Source organism: Callionymus lyra, chromosome 1, assembly GCF_982586985.1.
Source record: "Callionymus lyra chromosome 1, fCalLyr1.hap1.1, whole genome shotgun sequence".
Taxonomy (NCBI): Eukaryota; Metazoa; Chordata; class Actinopteri; order Syngnathiformes; family Callionymidae; genus Callionymus; species Callionymus lyra.
In genome coordinates, this window is record NC_141818.1 from 40,536,581 (window position 1) to 40,557,300 (window position 20,720).

Genomic DNA, 20,720 nt, shown 5'->3' on the forward strand with positions numbered 1-20,720 from the left:
GAAAATAAATTTACACTTTGAAAATAATCCCAACCCTTACTCGAAATGAGGGTTTGTAGAAAATAAGTAAAATTTGAACTATACCTACTACTTTTATTGTTTCTTGTTGTGTTGTCATCCATGCATCTGTTTTCATCACGTGTTTAAGATAAAAACAAACGAAGAAGTCCCCTGATGCCGACAACGCTTGGGAAATTTAATTTTTTTAAATAACCAATGAGATATCGAACCTACATACAAAGTCCACATAAGATCTTTTTGAAAGCTGCAAATTAGAAAAGCTCACGATGCAGCTGCGCCCTCATGTGGCCACTCATTGTACTGCAGATCACAATTAATGTTGACACGACTCATTAATAGGAAATAATAATAATAATAATAATAATCTCTATTTATATAGAGCCTTTCTAGTCACAAAGCCTTCAAGAGATACCAGCAAATGTCCTTCGAGACAACAGTAATGTACTTTGTTCAGATTATCACTGAATAGTGACAAATATTATTTTACACCCCTTTGAGCTCTGCATATGTGCCGTTGATAGAGAAGTCACTCATTAATTATTATTCATTTGTTCAGGCTTTTCCTTGATTTTCTAGAACTCCTCTTATGTTATCAGTTTTATCTTGATCTTTAAAGTATATACTTTATTGAATATTGTTTTGATTTCTTAAGCGCTTTGTGACCCTGGTCTGGAAAAGCGATATATAAATAAAAATTACTTACTTACTTAATAATAATGATAATAATAATACCATCTTGTTCATGCAAACCTTGTCTCTTGTCGACACTTAAAACCCCCTCCTGTCATATATGTATATCATTTGTATCACTTTGAGAAAACAGCAGTGGATTTAAATATTTTATTGCAGCGGAATTTTTAGAATAATTTAAACAGAAACTTCTTGATTCATTCAAAACAATTCAACTAAATGTCGATGAATGACAAACACTTTGGTTTCCGATTAAAAAAAAACTAATTTGTATTACAGTTTCCAGTATAAAACATTGGACACGTGAACATCCCATTCGTTACAACACATGCAGTAAGATACAAGAAAACTCCTCGTACTCACAATCATTGTGTTTATAGTAACGACAAGCTCTAACTTATGCTGGGTATTGTGTGCAATACATTTAGAGTCCCCACGACGGTACAGCAAAGAGTAAAGTGACACAGTACACAACATCGTGTGTCATATCCAAATGTTGTCGCTTTGTAAAGCAGTACACAAAAGAGTTAGCTCACACGCTTTCCATTGGCCGGAGGGGGAGGGGGGTCCATCTTAGGTAAGACACTCTTGAAAATATAATCATGTAATGAATTGTATTAGCAGTTATAAACCAAGTAGTAATTCCCGTGTGTATCATGTGACAACAAAAAGAAAACATAGATTTTTTAGATTTTTTATATAGCTTTTGATGTAAGAAGTGGTTATTATCAATTAAAACGAGGACAAATGTCTTGATACTTTACTTGTAATAGACATTCAAATCAATGAGAAAGTGAAAGAAAACTGCCGTCGTCATGTTTCACACGACTACAACAACGCAAAAACATTTTAAACATAACGCAAACATTTCAGTTCCTGTTTACCACATGTAAGCCTTTAGGCTCGCAAAGCCTTTAGGTAAAGCTAAGAGCAACAGATCAACACCAGTCAAAGCACACCTGGAAGAGGAAAAACTACCAATCAAACAGCAACATACAGCTTGGAAAAGTACAATTTAGAAGGCAATCTTGCATCACTTATTGAGACCAAACATCTGTGCAAATGTCTCTGGCAGTTCCTGAAGACATCGATAAACAATTAATGGCAGGTGCTACATTCGTACAATACCGCTTACAATGTACGGAAGATATCATTCACGAGTGGCAACAGTTCAGCGTGGGCTCGACCTCAGCAGGAGGTGTCCAAGCATCGGTTCAGATTTTATCTGAGATACTTTTTTGACAGATCGATGTTGACATTTGAGAGGAAAAGAGAAAATCTGTCAACATATATTTTTAACATGCTGTTGTGATGGACATGTATCCTAGTGATGGGTTGATGAAGCTTCATGAAACAATGTCATGTTGTCAGTAGGTGGCGCCATCCGTTTAAAAATAATTTGATGTTTCATTAGTTGTTCAAAACAAAAGGAAAATAGTGCAGAGACCGCCATCTAGTGGACTCTGAAAATAATGACACTGCTTCATGAAGCTTCATCAGACCATCACTAATGTATCCCTCCATGACAGAGAGCGTGTACACAATAGACAAAATTGGATTCATAAGCAAAAGCTTATGAGCTTAAAACAACCCCAGGTTTACAAACCTCTTTCTAATCTAAAGGTGTTCGTCAGGAAAACATCTAAAACCAAATGATGGCGTCTGAACGCAAGGAATCTCTCTCAGCCTGAATACTTCTGATCGAATACTTTCATCTATGTGTTCATGTAGCACAAAAACATCAATCTTTTAATAAAAATCCAGTTATAAATCATCCCTTGTAACAAAAACACATTCTATTGAGAACCACGGCCTCAGATTATGAGGTTTCCTTCTCTTAAAAAGTAGATCCTTTCCGTGAGATGTTTTTGTATGACTCCCAAGTTTTCGGCAGCTGTTTTGCCATGTCTTTGTACAGTATATTGGGTTGACCTTTCCAGGGTGTCCCCAGCTTCGCTACACTTGTAGCTGGGATAGGCTGCGGCGCCTTACAATTATAGGGACCGAAAATAAATGAGTCAAACCAAAGTTCAAGCGAGTCTTGGACTGACCACAATGATGTGTTGATGAAGCTTCACGAAGCCTCGATGCACATAAGACAGCACTGCTGGTAATACTTTAAAATAATTGTCAAAAGCCAAAGATTATACAAGAAAGATTGCCATCTAGTGGTCGCTGGAGACGAGAACGATGCTTCATGAAGCTTCATCAACAAGTATGAGGTGCCATCATAAGAAGAGTACAAGCCTTACAGACTCATTTACAGAACAGCTTGAAGGCGTGTTTGCCGGTCCGATACTCCCGTCCAGCACCTTTGACACGAAACATCACTTCATCATTTGAGATAAAGCCTTTTCAATGCAGTTAAAGAACACATATTTAGCCAGCTCCCACAAAACATGCCCTCGATTCATTTTTTAAATTCCTAAGCAGCGTCCCAAAAAATGAAAACATATGCTGGTTACATAACGGAGGTCCAGATGGCTGCTGCGGGGGGAGCGGTGACAGAAGTTTGTGTCGAGTGTGTGTGCGGTTGTTGTGCGGGGAATGTGAAGCGATAAATGGTTTGATTTGATGCCCTGTTTCACTTTTGCTCGGAGTTTGTAATCGAGTTGCAACGCTGCGTGAACATGATACTCGGATAGAAAGGCGTGGTATTTGAATAATAAATATGTTCTCAAGAACAAGTTCCTGCGGTTGTAAGTGTTAATAAAAACATGTATGCGTCATGTTTAAATTATTTGTTTTGGACTCTTATCCTGTTGATTTAAGTGGCTTCATATTGTACCTTTACAGAAGGTTTTAGTTTTTCTACAATTTGATGTATTTACGTTATCAAATGAAAATTGAATTGAGCCTTAAGCTGAGGCTTCCATGGATAGTTCACCAAAAATTTAAATTTTACACGTATCTTGCTTTATCTATCGTTCAGGAGAACAAGTATCGAGTTTACGTACTGGTACAGAACATTTTCGTTCGATACCCAGCCCTAGCCCTGTGTCCTTTAGTTGAAGGTGGTAACCCAAGATGGCGGCTCTCCAGTCATACGCTTGTGTTTGTTTCGTTTCCCCGATGTACAGATCTGTGTATTCGTCGCCGCACGGCACACTTTACACCGCATTACTGTGTTTGTGCCTGGGACCAGTTTCTGCCTGAGGGTGTTGACAGGTTTAAAGTGAACAGGAATTTGTTGTTTGCTGAAGATCCTCTTTAGGTTTACGGTTACAAATGCAACGCAAAGGTATCACAATTTACTATTGTCGCTCTTACTTTACAAGTTCCATTGTCTTTTTCTAAATGGTTCACCACAGGTAGTTCCTCTAAAGTGGTTCTTTTGTAGTGATGGTCTGATGAAGCTTCATGAAGCAGTGTCATTATTTTCAGAGTCCACTAGATGGCGGTCTCTGCACTATTTTCCTTTGTTTTGAACAACAACAACTATTAAAACATCACATTTTAAACTCATGGCGCCACCTACTGACCTCTGAACAACATGACACTGCTTCATGAAGATCAGCCGATAAACTAGTCTTTTACCTTTTCTTTGGGGACACTATCAGATCGGGGGACAAGGCTTCTGATAAAAACAAGTTTGTGCTACAAAAGAATGGTGGAAATCAAACAATAATTGAAAAGGCGTTTTGGATGAGAGGAGAAACGTCAAAACGCTTCTCAGTTTCCTCGCTTTGGAAGCTTTTAATGTTGGGCTGACCTGACCTGAATCCTACACTTTTGATTAATGCTATATGTTAGTGATGAGCTGATGAAGCTTCATGAAACAGTTTCATGTTGTTTAGTGGTCAGTAGGTGGCACCATCAGTTTAAAAATTAGGTGACGTTTTATCAGAACGGTGCTGTGTCTCAAATAGCATACTACTCTTAGTATACTAGAAGTTAGTATGCATCAGGATAGTGTACATACTAACTAGTACGCAAATTCTCCACAGATAGTACGTCTCAAATCAAACTCTGCTGCTACGCACTAACAGGAAATGACGCGACAGCTTCTTCTTCTACTACTATTTAACGGTGTTTTAACCAGCTGTTTGAACGCTATCGACACCTGCTGGCAGCACGTTTTGCAAGTTTGGAAAAAGAAATAAAGAAAAAATATGAGAATCTAAATATTCGCGAGATATTTAAGCTGGTATCAGCACCGAAGACGCCTCATTCTTCTACTGCTGCTGAAAATACACCTGTAAGTATATGAATATATATGCATTTATATATGATGTAACTTTAGGCGGCTGTTTAGTGTGTTTAGTGTCCATCGAACCATACTCAGTTTTGTGGGTGTGTTAGTACGCCAATTTAGTGTGCATGGCGCACTAAATTTCGCATACTAAGAACTGAGACGTACTAACGCACTAAAAATACTAACTTTGAGTACGCTAGTATGCGATTTGAGACACAGCACAGTTGTTCAAAACAAAGGAAAATTGCAGAGACCGCCATCTAGTGGACTCTGAAAATAATGACACTGCTTCATGAAGCTTCATGAGACCATCACTAGTATATATTATCACAGGATTTTCTTTTCATACCAGGATAAAGAAATAATAATTGTGCGATGATGTAGTTGACATACTCAACGTTTCATAGTTAGAAGTTCTTCACTGTTAGACAGGAATTGGTTTTACTTTTTGGTGTTAGTGGGACGTTTATTTGAATATTAAAAATGTACATTTTACACTCTCGGTTTAAATAATACAGTTAATATTGCAGAATCTTTTCGGAATGTTACAACACAGCAGCAGCAAAGGTAGAACAAGGTGTGAAAATATCCTGTGAAAGGTTGTGTGTGTGTATCAATCTAAAGTGTGTGTGTGCAAGGAATGTCTGTTGTTTCGATACCTTCTTCACAACAAAATGGAACATATATAGAAACTTAATTTCAAACCTTGAGCACCTTAAAGGGCAGTAAGTCAACACTCGAACAGGAAAGGTTAGGAGTGAAAAGACCACAGCAAACTTCAAACTTCCAAGACGCTAAGAAACTAAACAGTCAATGTGTGATCCAGAGATCTGGACGCAGCTGTGTTGAGTCTTTGGGCTCCTCGTTGTGCTGTGTTACTCTTTACCTGGAAGGATTTTGTTGGTCACGTTTTGTCTCGGGCTGATGTCGTCAAATTCTGGGTCCGTCGAAAAGTCTAGGTCCGATGCGCACAACCCTCCAGGTGAGATCTGAGAAGGTTCATAACCGCTGCTGTGTGGCACCAGGTGCTCATCTGAAAGGGATTCAACACATTCACCTCCAACAGGCAACGAAAGGACACGACTAGAAACAAGCCTTACTAGAGTTAAGGAAGAGAAATTAATGGGTCAAGATGTTAAGGAGGTCTTCAGTCACGAGGTAGGTCATGATGAAGCATCTAGGTTCCAACTATCATCTACTGTCAACGACTTTGTGACCCAATAGAAGCACTTTTTTTTTTTTTTTAATTGGCCTTTTCTTACCGCTGGTGACCATGTAACTTCCCATCGCCTCTGGCATCAACTCCGCATCTAGGTAGCCCGGTTGGTGACCCATGGCTCTCCCGGGGTCCGATACCATGGAGCTTTCGTTCACAGTGATTTCACTAGCACCACTGATGGGGTTGGTGGCCGGACCCCCGAGAGACATCTCGTAATCCAGAGGAGAGTGATTGGAGCAGTCCGTGTTGAACTTCACCAGAAGAAAAAGGTGTCGGAAAGAATGATTTTTTTTTAATCTCTGGACAGCTAAACTACTAACTATCTTCAAGAAAGTTAAGAAAACAAATCAAGTAGTTACACACACAAATATTAGTAAAAATAAAAAGTTGTAAATAATAGCTATACATTTAAAGGATATCAACGACAATGTAGGTACAAATGCACAATTTATAATAATATATATATTTTTATTTTAATCTGGGGTTCGCTTTTAAACAAACCTCAGGTTAATTGACCTATATAATCAAACTTATACCCCAATAATAATAATATCAACTTCTGATGATGAATCACGGAAGGCAGCACATACGGTCTAATTTAAAAAGATAACATTTTCTGACATGCTAGCCCTGAAACAGTTATTTTTAAAGGACAACAGACGTCACTTACCGGTATTCCCAACGCTTTGAGAATGTTCATTTTACACATGGGACACGTTTGGTGGTCTTGTAGCCAGGGGTCTACACAGTGTTTGTGGAACACATGCCTGAATAAACATGCAGGTTCATTAAGGCTTTAATAAAACAAATGATCAAATGTTTGATTAAAAAAAAAAAGACTTACTTGCAGGGTAATATTCTTACGACATCATTAGGTTTGTAACCTTCTATACAAACCGCACAATTATCGAACTCTGACTCCGTCTCCTGAAATTAGAAAAGCACACAAATGAATGGCGGTGTGATAGATCATCCCTGGTTATATCTACTTATTAACTAATCCACGGCGTCAATATTCAGAAGGGAGTGGTTTGTTTACCTTATCTCCCTTTTTCACGGTTCGTATCTGAAGCTTGCTGATGGCTTTTTTGGTAGCATCTCCCAATCGTCGCTGGAAGTCATCACAAAATTGGTTGTTTCTCAACAGCAATTTGAACATCTTTACATTATCTGAGCAAAGGATATCAATTAATAATTAACAAGATGTTGGTTCTTTGGGTAAACAGGAGAAAAACTATATTTGATAGAGTGACCTAGTAAACATATTGGAACGAGTTAATAATTTTGGTTAAACATAACATGTGTATTTGTTATGAACATTTTTTTTAAAGAAAAAAATATTATAAAAAATATATCATAAAACTGAGTCAGACACAAATAAAAATAAACAGTTCACATCTGTCGGTCATAACATAAAGGTTGTTTTTGGTTTCACTCCTTTCTGACATTTTCTATTTGAGGAACAAAACACTAAACAAACAACATTTTGCAAAACAAACCAAACAGCATAAATGATGAGCGAGTCAACACTGATATATATTTTGACTCCTTTTAACCAGTTAGTCCTCAACAACTGTCCCTGATTGTTTCCTCCTCAAAATCCACAACATGTCTTCTGGATCCTTTTCCAACATGGCTACTTAAAGAAGTGACATCAGGCTATATGCCTCGGATTTTTAAAGTTGCAGTTATTATACCTCTACTTAAAAAAAACACTCATTCTTGAGGAAGTGGTTACGAGTCAGATCTGTATTTCGGTCTGGTTTCAGGGGACACCACAGCACACAGGTAAAAGTTAGTATGCGCTATGTACATGAAAACCATCTCTCGTCGACACGCACTAAGGTCAGCTATGGTGTCCCACAAGGTTCTGTACTTGGTCCGATCCTATTCACAATCGATATGCTTCCACTAGGAGCCTCTATCAGAAGACACTCTATAAACTGTCACTGTTATGCTGATGACACCCAACTCTACTTGTCAATGAAGCCGGATGAAAGAAATCAGCTAACACGACGACAGTACTGTATTACAGTTGACCCAAAACTTCCTTTTACTGAAATAGGACAGAGTTGAGGTTCTACTAGTTGTCCCACAACATCTCAGACAATCGTTAACTAATGATCTAGAGTTCCAGAATGGACTTGCTCCTGCTACTAGCGCCACTGTAAAGAATCTGGGTGACTGCTTTGATGAGGACTCATTTAACTCACACATAAAACAAATCTCACGGACTGCCTACTTCCATCTTCATAAAATTAAAAAAAACAGGCACTTCCTTCCTTTAGATGCTGCTAAGAAGCTCATCCATGCGTTTGTTATCTCCAGGCTGGACTATTATAAATCTCTTCTGTCAGTATGTTCTCTCAGAACTGACGGATTGAACTGTCCTGGTACAGCAAATATTTGTGAGATAGTAGAAAATAAATAATTAAGTAGTTTAAATAAATAAATATTAGTCTCTAAAATGTCATCCAGTGTTTTAGGTAAATACACAAATGAGAAGATAATGACTCAACAAAATAACAGCTGAACCTGTTTTAAGGCCTGATACATGTACGCGCTTGAGTCTTTGAATCCCGGTTCTTGGGGTTGGTCCGAGCGAAGGGGTCTGAGCGTTTACCTTGTTGCGATCTCTGGCGTTCGCCGAGCGGAACCTCTGGATGTAGTAGAAGACGAGCCACGCCAGGGACACGATCATGAGGACGATGAAGGAGATGGAGACGAACACCACCGACGTGCGGCTCACGTACTTCTGCAGGTTGCGGGTTCCCACGGAGATCTGGGCTACGACCTTGACCTGCTGGTCGAGCAGGGACATGATCTGTAGACCTTTCGATTCGGGGATCATGATGGCCACGATGTCACCCGTACCTGCACAAGACAAGAGCAAAAAAAAAAAACTCACAATAATTAGCTCAAACTTTTTACTTTTATACCGATATTCAGCTCCGGGTGATTCAAATAAACAGATTATTTTTTCTGACAGATGCAACCAGAAGATATTTTCGAGTCAATAGCATGAAAAAAAAGTATATTTAGTACTGATAACCAGCAGATATTCATGTTTTCCACAAACCAGTGACACCTACAGACGATATACAATAAAGTTATCTGGATATACCTAGAAAAAGAATTAAAGAGAGTCAAAAAATGTATCAAAACTTTTTTGGTAACAGAGACCAATACAAGATAATTTCCTGTTTTAAATCTAGAACAATAATATATACACTCTTTGAATCATTATAACTAATTCAATCTATGTATTTTGACTTGTAAATAAGATAGAGAAATAATACAAATTTAAAGAATTTGAGAGTAAAATATACAAAAAGCAAATTAACTTTTATAAGATAGAAGCTACTTGGGGCAATGGCAGAATGTTCATATAATGATGAGTTCACATCAAGTGCTCAAACTTGTGTACATTCTGTTCAATACACTTTTTATATCTTGAAGAAATGGACCTACAAAGCAGCAACTGGTACTTGAGCCAATTCTTCTTCAATTGCGACTCATTTCAGCAATTGTTTCAGGTTTCCTGCTGTTAACCTTGTGTTTTAGAAACCCCCACAAAAATAAATCCTGTCAAATGTGGTGATCTAGATATTTATTCAACTGTCCCTCCTCTTCCAAACCATCTGTTTTGCATATGTTCATCCAGATAAATTCTCACATCGCGGTGAAAGTGGGGAGGTGCACCATCTTGCTGAAGGTAGAACTCAGCATCTCCAAATTGTTCTTGTAGGCGCAGCCATGGAATAAAAGTCTTACATTGAGCTTCAAAATGATGATGAAACGCTTAATTTAGAAATACCTTTTTAACGTAGAATTGGACAAACTGATTTTCTCTGAGAATTCTGGACGTTATCAATAACTTTTTTTCTCTCTTGTTGGGCTTGTTGATGATCTGTGTCGTCCAGAATGGCCATTTCTCATCCTATGGATTCTTCCATGCTCCTCAAAGTTAACTAATGTGAAATAGTGAAACGTGATGGTGCGTTTCTGTGGAAATCTCTTGTGTCTTTGTACTTCAGCTTTATTCTCCTATTACCAGAATGTTTTTTAAATACTTTTTATTTGTGCTGGAATGACAATTGATTATCCTCCATCATCAACAGTTAGTCAAATCCGAAATAGAAAAATCTCATTTAACTATTAATATTTAAGGAGTGCATACATTATTTTGGGACACCCTGTGTATATACAGTATATATATATATATATATATATATATATATATATATATATATATATATATATAAATAAACTGTAAATAAACTGTAAATTACAGCTGAACTATGATTTAATTTAAACCGATATTTTAAAAAGTTTTGCTCGCAAAACATTCTGTTAAAAAATACTTAATTCAAACCATTTTTATTTAAATCATTTAATGTCGCATATATGAATGCAAGCCGCCGTAAGATTAAGGGATTCAAAGGTTGCGCGTGAGCTCAGGTGACGAGGAGCTTAGAGAGAATAGAAGTTGTTAAGCTCAAGTCAGGAACCCAGCCATCTGTTGATCTGTCGCCGGACTTGTGGCGAAAAGAATGTTTGGAGAACGATCGACTCTTGAATGTTAATAATGTAGACTTGGGGAAAAAAAAAAAGGGTTGTTTTATTCATGTATTCTCAAGGTTGTAAAAGTCGTTCCCAAAAGCTTTACAGAAGAATTGTTTTGCTGAAATCCACCTTTAACATGTGGTACAACAAGTCATTTAGTTACGCCTCCCAATGGGTCATTTCATTGTTTTTTGTTCCGGTTTGTTTGGCTGGTGGACGCTAGTCAGAGCAGATTTTAGACATTTCTTTCGGGTTGAGGATGCGCCGTTTCCTGAGTCATCGCCAGTTTACTCAGTTCCACCTTCAGCAAACATGGGTAATTCCAAAACGGCTTAAATTAAACTTCCACCGAACACCACCCCATTGACATAAAATAAATGTTTTTTCATGACATTGCTGATGTCACATTCATTCTCCTAATGTTGCCAACCTTCAGTTTTCATTGGATACATCTGTGTTGTAGCCGATTTTTCAACTATTTAAAATCCACGTCCAGGCTTAACTGACTTCATGATACGTGCGTCTCAAATTGTTTCAACAAATGAGCTCAGGACAGCTTCAGCGCAGGAGCAAGTAGAGCAGCGTGAAAGTGAATAAAAGCATCAGGTAGAGGATAATATTGATCAACATCTTCCATCTCTACTTCTAACCAACAACCTTCAACCCACCTTCTCTACAAACACTCACTTATGTGTCTCAAATCGCATACTTGCGTACTCAAAGTTAATAATTTTAGTGCGTTAGTGCTTCTCAATTCTTAGTATGCGAAATTTAGTGAGCCATGCACACTAAATTGGCGTACTAACACGCCCACAAAACTGAGTATGGTTCGATGGACACTATCCACACTAAACGGCTCTATCTTAGTGACGTTTTAAACAGAAGTTACGTCATATATATATATATATATATATATACAGTATGCATATATATTCATATACTTACAGGTGCATTTTTCAGCAGCACTAGAAGGATGACACATCTTCGGTGCGGATTCGATTCTCATATTATTTCTTTTTCCAAAGCTGCAAAACGTGCTGCCAGCAGGTGGCGATAGCGTTCAAACAGCTGGTTGCAACATCGTTAAATATAAGTAGAAGAAGAAGCTGTCGCGTCATTTCCTGTTAGTGTGTAGCAGCAGTGTTTGATTTGAGACATACTATCTGTGGAGAATTTGCGTACTAGTTAGTATGTACACTATCCTTATGCATACTAACTTCTAGCATACTAAGAGTAGTATGCGATTTGAGACACAGCTTTAGTCTCACTCCCTCTCAGTGATCTCATCCCTGCACCTGCATGTGTTTCATTTGGGAAGGCTCTTCTTATCAGTTTCCAGTAACTTTGCCGTCTTCAAGAATGATCACAGCAGGAGGCATTCGATAAATAAAACAGAATTCTTCATAGAACAAAAGAGCGGTTAGGAAGATGGAACCGTTCACACATTCTTTCCAACCCTTTGACTCCAACTCTGCCTCGAGTTCACGACGTCACAGCCAGGGCAGGTAAAAATAGCCGTTTCTAAAATAGCAGGACAGGTTTATCAAGAGGTTCGCTCTGTCAAAAAGGCTGTTGGTTTCAGACGGGAAAGATCAGACCAGCTGAGAAAGTGATAAGTCGATCAAAGCGAGCACATCGATTATTTAACACAATGGTGAGAAGCTGAGACACACAAAGGGTTAACACTTTCCTGAGTCAGGCAACAGTGGATTTTACAGCCCAGCTGTGTTGGCTCTTGAGGGGGGGGCGGGGTGTTCCATCCTTTATTACACTGCTTCGCTTTCGTCGTCAAGTGTCGTCATCACACATCTGCCTGATTCACTTTTTTTTACAAGGCGACCCAAGCCATTTTCGGCTGGTTTTGAGCGACTTTTTTGACGAACAAACAAGTGCTGACGATCCAGAGGAACCCACATGATCTGTTTCACACCATCGACTGCTCAAACATGGACTTCTAAAGACTTCCATGTGAGAAAAACTGATGAATTTCACATGACCAAATAAATATTATGGTATTTTCACACATGTTTTGGTTCATTTTTCCCTGTCTAAACAAATGTCTCTCAAAGGTCCTGATATGTCGAGTGTTTAAAAAAGGGATTTTTTTTGTATGACTTTCTGAACAGATGCTTTTGTCAAACAACTTCCAGGCATGATTCTGTCGTCCAGCACAGATGTTGGCGGACCACACCTGACTCTGAAAATGTTCCCATGGAAATTCCGCTCCGATGGAAAAAAAGGTCATGGGAGGAACTATGGTAATCAGAGTTTTTGACAGGAGATGGTAGAAATAATAAAGACACAACCTTTTACCAAGAGGTTTTTACATCCGTTTTCTACCGTTTCGACTCACTACGTGGAGGAGGAGCGTTGGTTCTACTGAATGACCGAGCTCCTCGCCCCAGCTCTTAGAAAGAGTCTCGGTCTTTTATCATGGCGTTTTACTTTCTAGTTTCACTGCCTAAAAAAGTATATTTCTGTAATCTAAGATGAACTTTTTTGGTTTATTATTTTGAATACATTAAAAATGCATTCAAAACCAATTGCTATCGATGTTTTTACGACGTTGTTTGAGCTTGTTGCAATAAACTAGGTGCTAACTTAATAAACATTGCTCTCCTTTAGGTGATGGAAGTATTTTCTTTCCTCTCTGTGACATCTATGCTTGAACTACATTTTTTATTCTCCTAAATAAATACTATTTTTTACAGATTTTAAGGCCTAAAAAACGATTTATGTGGATGTTTAAAGTAATACCTTTCTTTAAGGATCAGGAAATTGTGAGGGAAAAAAAAGTTGCTAAAACACCTGTTTGACCCTTGTGTTGTCTCTGGGTCAAGGTGACCCGAAGGCTCGAAAACATTTTTTTTTTTTTATCCCTTGTGTTGTCTCTGGACCTCCACCACTGTATTTGTAATTATTTCGGGGCATTTGAGTCACTTTGACCCTTAGATAACACAAGGGTTAAGTATGGGGCTCCGAATGTAATATAAAATACGTTTTTTCGCTGATTTAGCACCATTTTGCTATGTTTTTCCAGATTTAGCCATTATTTCTCACTTTTATGAAATCTAAAATCTAAATCTAAATGTAAAATACATACCTAAATGTTAAATATATATCTAAATGTTCAATCTTTCCCTAAAACCGTCACGTTAAATACCATTTATGGCAGAGGAAGCGGGTTCACGAAAAGGGCGTCTAAATCTTCACTTTACAAACGGTGAGCGTTTTAAGATTTAGATTTAAGATTTATTTATATATATATATATATATATATATATATTTAACGTTTAGATATAGATTTAACATTTCGATATATATTGTACATTTTGATATATATTTAACGCTTCAATTTTAATGAAAGATTTAGATATTTATTTAACATTCAGATGTACATGTAACATTTAGATACATATTTAACATGTAGATACATATTTAACATTTAGATATTTACTTAACATTTAGATGTAGATTTAACGTTTACATATTTATTTGACATTTAGATATTTATTTAACATTCAGATGTACATTTAACGCTTACACATTTTAATGAAAGATTTAGATATATATTTAACATTTAGATTCTAAATTTATTTCAATTTAGATTGTTCTTATTTTATTTTGATAATTTTTTATGAAAAATTGCTGTATTTGCTGTGGATAATTTGGAGAAAAAAAAAACAATTTTCTCAAAGGAGACCTCCTGAGGGATCAATAAAGTTCTACCTTACCTTAAATTTAGTTTTCATAAATGTGAGAAATATTGGCCATAACTGGGAAAACATAATAAACTGGTAAGGTAGAACTTTATTGATAAACTAAATTGTTTTTATCCAATAGCCACAGCAAATACAGCAATTTTTCATAAAAAAATAAATAAAAATAAAGTAATAAAATAAGAACAAGAGAAATAAAGATAAAGAACAAGATGATAAAATCTAAGTCTAAAGATAAATATAAAGCACATAGATCAACATTTTTTTTAACAAAAACAAAGGATACAAAGACTAACATAGAACAGAACATCCAGATACTTTCTAAATCAGGGGGAAAAAAACATGTATTTAATATTACATTCGGGGCCCCATAGTCAAGGAGCCAGGGATGGGTGGGGATGCTCTGGAATTTAAATGTGCAAACACAGGTTATTATGACTATCATGAGTTGTTTTTGGAAACGTGTAATGAGATACATTAAGACTTTTAGGGGATATAAATAAAAGTTAATAATAAAAACAAGATTTCTCACCTGGGTGAGGCATCGTGATGGTGTCGTTGACGCCCGTGTACCCCACGTTATAAATCATAACAGCAGATCCATTTAAATTGGCAATATTCCGGATCTTATCTCTGTAGGAACAGTTCCCGGAGGCCACCAGCGCCACCCAGGACCCCCCGAGGAAGGCCGCCTCGGGGAACCTGGTCTCCGGGTCGCACACCTGTCTGTCCCGCGCCAGGCTCGGCATCAACACCCGCCCGTGGACCTCGCTCTTGGGCGAGTGTTCTCCGTAGCGACCGCACTCGCTCTTGTCCGTCCGGAGCCGCTCGGTGACGGCGTCCGTGTAGGTGATGCTGACGAACGCCGTGTACCACTCGTCCCTCTCGGCCACCGTCCGGTCCAGACACAGCAGGTGCACGACGCCCAGGGACAGCAGCCCCGTGGAGAGCGCCAGGCTGCGGCAGGCGCGGATGAGAGACGCGGCCATGGCGGTGGAGAGCCTCTTACATCACCCGCGACACCCGATCCACGCGCGGGACTTTACTATACATCACCCACCTGCGGGAGAAGCAAGGACCGTGTTGTTGTTGTTTCCCTTATTGGCCCGCGATGTGATTGGCTCCCCGCTCCTGATGACGTAGCGTGGGCGCGTCCACTGACGCCCGGGAACTACGTTTTCTCCTTAAAGGGCGACTAAAGTGTTCATTTAAAGTGGCTCTTAAATAGAAGGTAGACCTTCGTCGTACTTATCAGTATGTGTTTATTTGTACAAAACTATTTTCATTTAAATATTTACATAAGCAAATGTGTTTAAACCCCGCCCACTGAGATTAAATCAAGCATCAGGGTTGTCACTACACATCATTAATCCTTGAAGGGGCACCTAATGTGCTGATTTAAGTGTGTCTTAAATGGACCTTAGACTTTCGTCGTACTTATAAGTATGTGTCAGTTTGTATAAACCTATTTTCAATTAAATATTTACATTAGAAAATGTGTTTAAACCCCGCCCATTGTGCAAGCATCAGGGTTGGTCACTACACATCATCAATCCTTAAAGGGGCACCTAATGTGCTGGTTTAAGTGTGTCTTAAATTGTTCTAGGGCCTCTATTATACTCATCAGTATGTGTTTAATTGTACAAAACTATTTTAATTTAAATATTTACATCAGAAAATATGTTTAAACCCCGCCCACTGAGATTAAATCAAGCATCAGGGTTGTCACTACACATCATTAATCCTTGAAGGGGCACCTAATGTGCTGATTTAAGTGTGTCTTAAATGGACCTTAGACTTTCGTCGTACTTATAAGTATGTGTCAGTTTGTATAAACCTATTTTCAATTAAATATTTACATTAGAAAATGTGTTTAAACCCCGCCCATTGTGCAAGCATCAGGGTTGGTCACTACACATCATCAATCCTTAAAGGGGCACCTAATGTGCTGGTTTAAGTGTGTCTTAAATTGTTCTAGGGCCTCTATTATACTCATCAGTATGTGTTTAATTGTACAAAACTATTTTAATTTAAATATTTACATTAGAAAATATGTTTAAACCCCGCCCACTGAGATTAAATCAAGCATCAGGGTTGTCACTACACATCATTAATCCTTGAAGGGGCACCTAATGTGCTGATTTAAGTGTGTCTTAAATGGACCTTAGACTTTCGTCGTACTTATAAGTATGTGTCAGTTTGTATAAACCTATTTTCAATTAAATATTTACATTAGAAAATGTGTTTAAACCCCGCCCATTGTGCAAGCATCAGGGTTGGTCACTACACATCATCAATCCTTAAAGGGGCACCTAATGTGCTGGTTTAAGTGTGTCTTAAATTGTTCTAGGGCCTCTATTATACTCATCAGTATGTGTTTAATTGTACAAAGCTATTTTCATTTAAATATTTACATTAGATAATTTGTTTAAACCCCGCCCACTGAGATTAAATCAAGCATCAGGGTTGTCACTACACATCATTAATCCTTGAAGGGGCACCTAATGTGCTGATTTAAGTGTGTCTTAAATAGACCTTAGACTTTCGTCGTACTTATAAGTATGTGTCAGTTTGTATAAACCTATTTTCAATTAAATATTTACATTAGAAAATGTGTTTAAACCCCGCCCACTGTGCAAGCATCAGGGTTGGTCACTACACATCATCAATCCTTAAAGGGGCACCTAATGTGCTGGTTTAAGTGTGTCTTAAATTGTTCTAGGGCCTCTATTATACTCATCAGTATGTTTTTAATTGTACAAAGCTATTTTCATTTAAATATTTACATTAGATAATTTGTTTAAACCCCGCCCACTGAGATTAAATCAAGCATCAGGGTTGTCACTACACATCATTAATCCTTGAAGGGGCACCTAATGTGCTGATTTAGGTGTGTCTTAAATGGACCTTAGACTTTCGTCGTACTTATAAGTATGTGTCAGTTTGTATAAACCTATTTTCAATTAAATATTTACATTAGAAAATGTGTTTAAACCCCGCCCACTGTGCAAGCATCAGGGTTGGTCACTACACATCATCAATCCTTAAAGGGGCACCTAATGTGCTGGTTTAAGTGTGTCTTAAATTGTTCTAGGGCCTCTATTATACTCATCAGTATGTGTTTAATTGTACAAAACTATTTTAATTTAAATATTTACATTAGAAAATATGTTTAAACCCCGCCCACTGAGATTAAATCAAGCATCAGGGTTGTCACTACACATCATTAATCCTTGAAGGGGCACCTAATGTGCTGATTTAAGTGTGTCTTAAATGGACCTTAGACTTTCGTCGTACTTATAAGTATGTGTCAGTTTGTATAAACCTATTTTCAATTAAATATTTACATTAGAAAATGTGTTTAAACCCCGCCCATTGTGCAAGCATCAGGGTTGGTCACTACACATCATCAATCCTTAAAGGGGCACCTAATGTGCTGGTTTAAGTGTGTCTTAAATTGTTCTAGGGCCTCTATTATACTCATCAGTATGTTTTTAATTGTACAAAGCTATTTTCATTTAAATATTTACATTAGATAATTTGTTTAAACCCCGCCCACTGAGATTAAATCAAGCATCAGGGTTGTCACTACACATCATTAATCCTTGAAGGGGCACCTAATGTGCTGATTTAAGTGTGTCTTAAATGGACCTTAGACTTTCGTCGTACTTATAAGTATGTGTCAGTTTGTATAAACCTATTTTCAATTAAATATTTACATTAGAAAATGTGTTTAAACCCCGCCCATTGTGCAAGCATCAGGGTTGGTCACTACACATCATCAATACTTAAAGGGGCACCTAATGTGCTGGTTTAAGTGTGTCTTAAATTGTTCTAGGGCCTCTATTATACTCATCAGTATGTGTTTAATTGTACAAAGCTATTTTCATTTAAATATTTACATTAGATTATTTGTTTAAACCCCGCGCACTGAGATTAAATCAAGCATCAGGGTTGTCACTACACATCATCGATCCTTAAAGGGGCACCTAATGTGCTGATTTAAGTGTGTCTTAAATTGTTCTATGACCTCTATTATACTTATCATTATGTGCCTGTTTGTACAAAGCTATTTTCATTTAAATATTTACATTAGAAAATGTGTTTAAACCCCACGCACTGAGATTAAATCAAGCATCAGGGTTGTCACTACACATCATCAATCCTTAAAGGGGCACCTAATGTGCTGATTTAAGTGTGTCTTAAATTGTTTTAGGACCTCTATTATACTCATCGGTATCTTTCTTTTTGCACAAAACTCTCATTTAATAAAGATATTTACATTGGAAAATATGCTTAAGCCCCGCCCACTTAAAAGTCTCGTCCAAGCAACCACGCCCACTCTGCTCTGATTAATTCCAAACCCACCCCTAAAACTCCCGTTTTTGTACATTAAAAACCAATAATAAAAATAAGTAATAATAATATATGCGTCTGTTTGTAAAAAAAAATATTTTCCTTTAAATATTTACATTAGAAAATGTGTTTAAACCCCGCCCACTGTGCAAGCATCAGGGTTCGTCACTACACATCATCAATCCTTAAAGGGGCACCTAATGTGCTGGTTTAAGTGTGTCTTAAATTGTTCTAGGGCCTCTATTATACTCATCAGTATGTTTTTAATTGTACAAAGCTATTTTCATTTAAATATTTACATTAGATAATTTGTTTAAACCCCGCCCACTGAGATTAAATCAAGCATCAGGGTTCGTCACTACACATCATCAATCCTTAAAGGGACACCTAATGAGCTGATTTAAGTGTGTCTTAAATTGTTCTATGGCATCTATTATACTCATCAGTATGTTTCTTTTTGCACAAAACTCTCATTTAATAAAGATAATTACATTGGAAAATAAGCTTAAGCCACGCCCACTTTTTGGCTGGAGAATATTCTGCTGTCTCAAATCGCATACTTCTCTTAGTATACTAGAAGTTAGTATGCATCAGGATAGTGTACATGCTAACTAGTATGCAAATTCTCCACAGATAGTATGTTTCAAATCAAACACTGCTGCTACGCACTAACAGGAAATGACGCGACAGCTTCTTCTTCTACTTCTATTTAACGATGGTTGCAACCAGCTGTTTGAACGCTATCGCCACCTGCTGGCGGCACGTTTTACAAGTTTGGAAAAAGAAACAAAGAAAAAATATGAGAATAATCCTTCTACTGATGCTGAAAATACACCTGTATGTATATGAATATATATGCATATATATATGACGTAACTTCCGTTTGCAAAGTCACTGAGATGGCGGCTGTTTAGGGTAGATAGTGTCCATCGAACCATACTAAATCGGCGTACTAACACGCCCACAAAACTAGCATGGTTCGATGGACACTAACCATACTAAACAGCCGCCATTTTAGTGACGTTTTAAACGGAAGTTACGTCATATATAAATGCATATATATGCATATACTTAAATGTGTATTTTCAGCAGCAGTAGGAGGATAAACACGTCTTCGCTGCTGATACCAGCTTAAATATCTCGCGATTATTTAGATTCTCATATTTTTTCTTTATTTCTTTTTCCAAAGTTGCAATACGTGCTGCCAGCAGGTGTCGGCGATAGCGTTCAAACAGCTGGTTAAACATCGTTAAATAGAAGTAGAAGAAGAAGCTGTCATGTGATTTCCGGTTAGTGTGTAGCCTCAGGGTTTGATTTGAGACATACTATCTGCGGAGAATTTGTGTACTAGTTAGTATGCATACTAAACTGATGCATACTAACTTCTAGCATACTAAGATTAGTATGCGATTTGAGACACAGCACAGAAGTCTCGTCCAAGCAACCACGCCCACTCTGCTCTGATTGGTCACAAAAACACAAGTTGCATTCAACGACTCACGTAATTTCAAACTCACCCCTAAAGCTCCCGTTTTTGTACATTAAAAATGAATAATAAAAAAAGGTTTGCTGCTTAATGCACACATTACAAAAACACCTAAAGGCAGAAGTAACTCTCACCATGTTTACATAAATATTTATTGTGTTTCAGGATTAACATGTAGGTTCTTAACTGATTTAGGGCTTCTATGGGAGGACAGTTTCACCAGTGTGACGTCAGAATGTTTAATTTAAACCTTAATCTCGTTCGGCGAGATTTAAGAAGGGAGAGAACTTTATTAAGTAATAACTTCAAAACAGAGCTAAGTGATGATGAATGAACTACTGCATTTTGAAGACTTTCAAGAGTGAAGCCATTATTACAACATAATGGAATGCACTATCGTAACCTCTCGTTTGCCCAGATTTCAGGTGGTGGTGGTTATGGTCACTCTCGGAAGTCTCCACCTCCGAG

At 37.6% G+C, this 20,720-nt stretch overlaps 1 protein-coding gene across 2 annotated transcripts; it reads right to left on the bottom strand.

The window, feature by feature from the left end:
• Positions 1–847: 847 nt before the first annotated feature.
• Positions 848–15,480, bottom strand: LOC148089506 (RING finger protein 150-like). 2 transcript variants are annotated; one of them, XR_015713323.1, is made up of 8 exons: positions 14,943–15,480; positions 8,749–8,999; positions 7,165–7,236; positions 6,970–7,052; positions 6,796–6,892; positions 6,169–6,376; positions 5,093–5,939; positions 848–5,053 (listed from the first exon to the last, which is right to left on the bottom strand). XR_015713323.1 is itself a non-coding variant. In XM_087807581.1 (7 exons), exons 1-7 carry the CDS (start codon positions 15,397–15,399, stop codon positions 5,782–5,784), a joined length of 1,326 nt encoding a protein of 441 aa, XP_087663707.1. In that variant the 5' UTR covers positions 15,400–15,480; the 3' UTR covers positions 848–5,781. The 2 variants fall into 2 exon arrangements, 1 of the variants encoding a protein (XP_087663707.1); XM_087807581.1 differs by having other exon boundaries at positions 848–5,939.
• Positions 15,481–20,720: the final 5,240 nt, after the last annotated feature.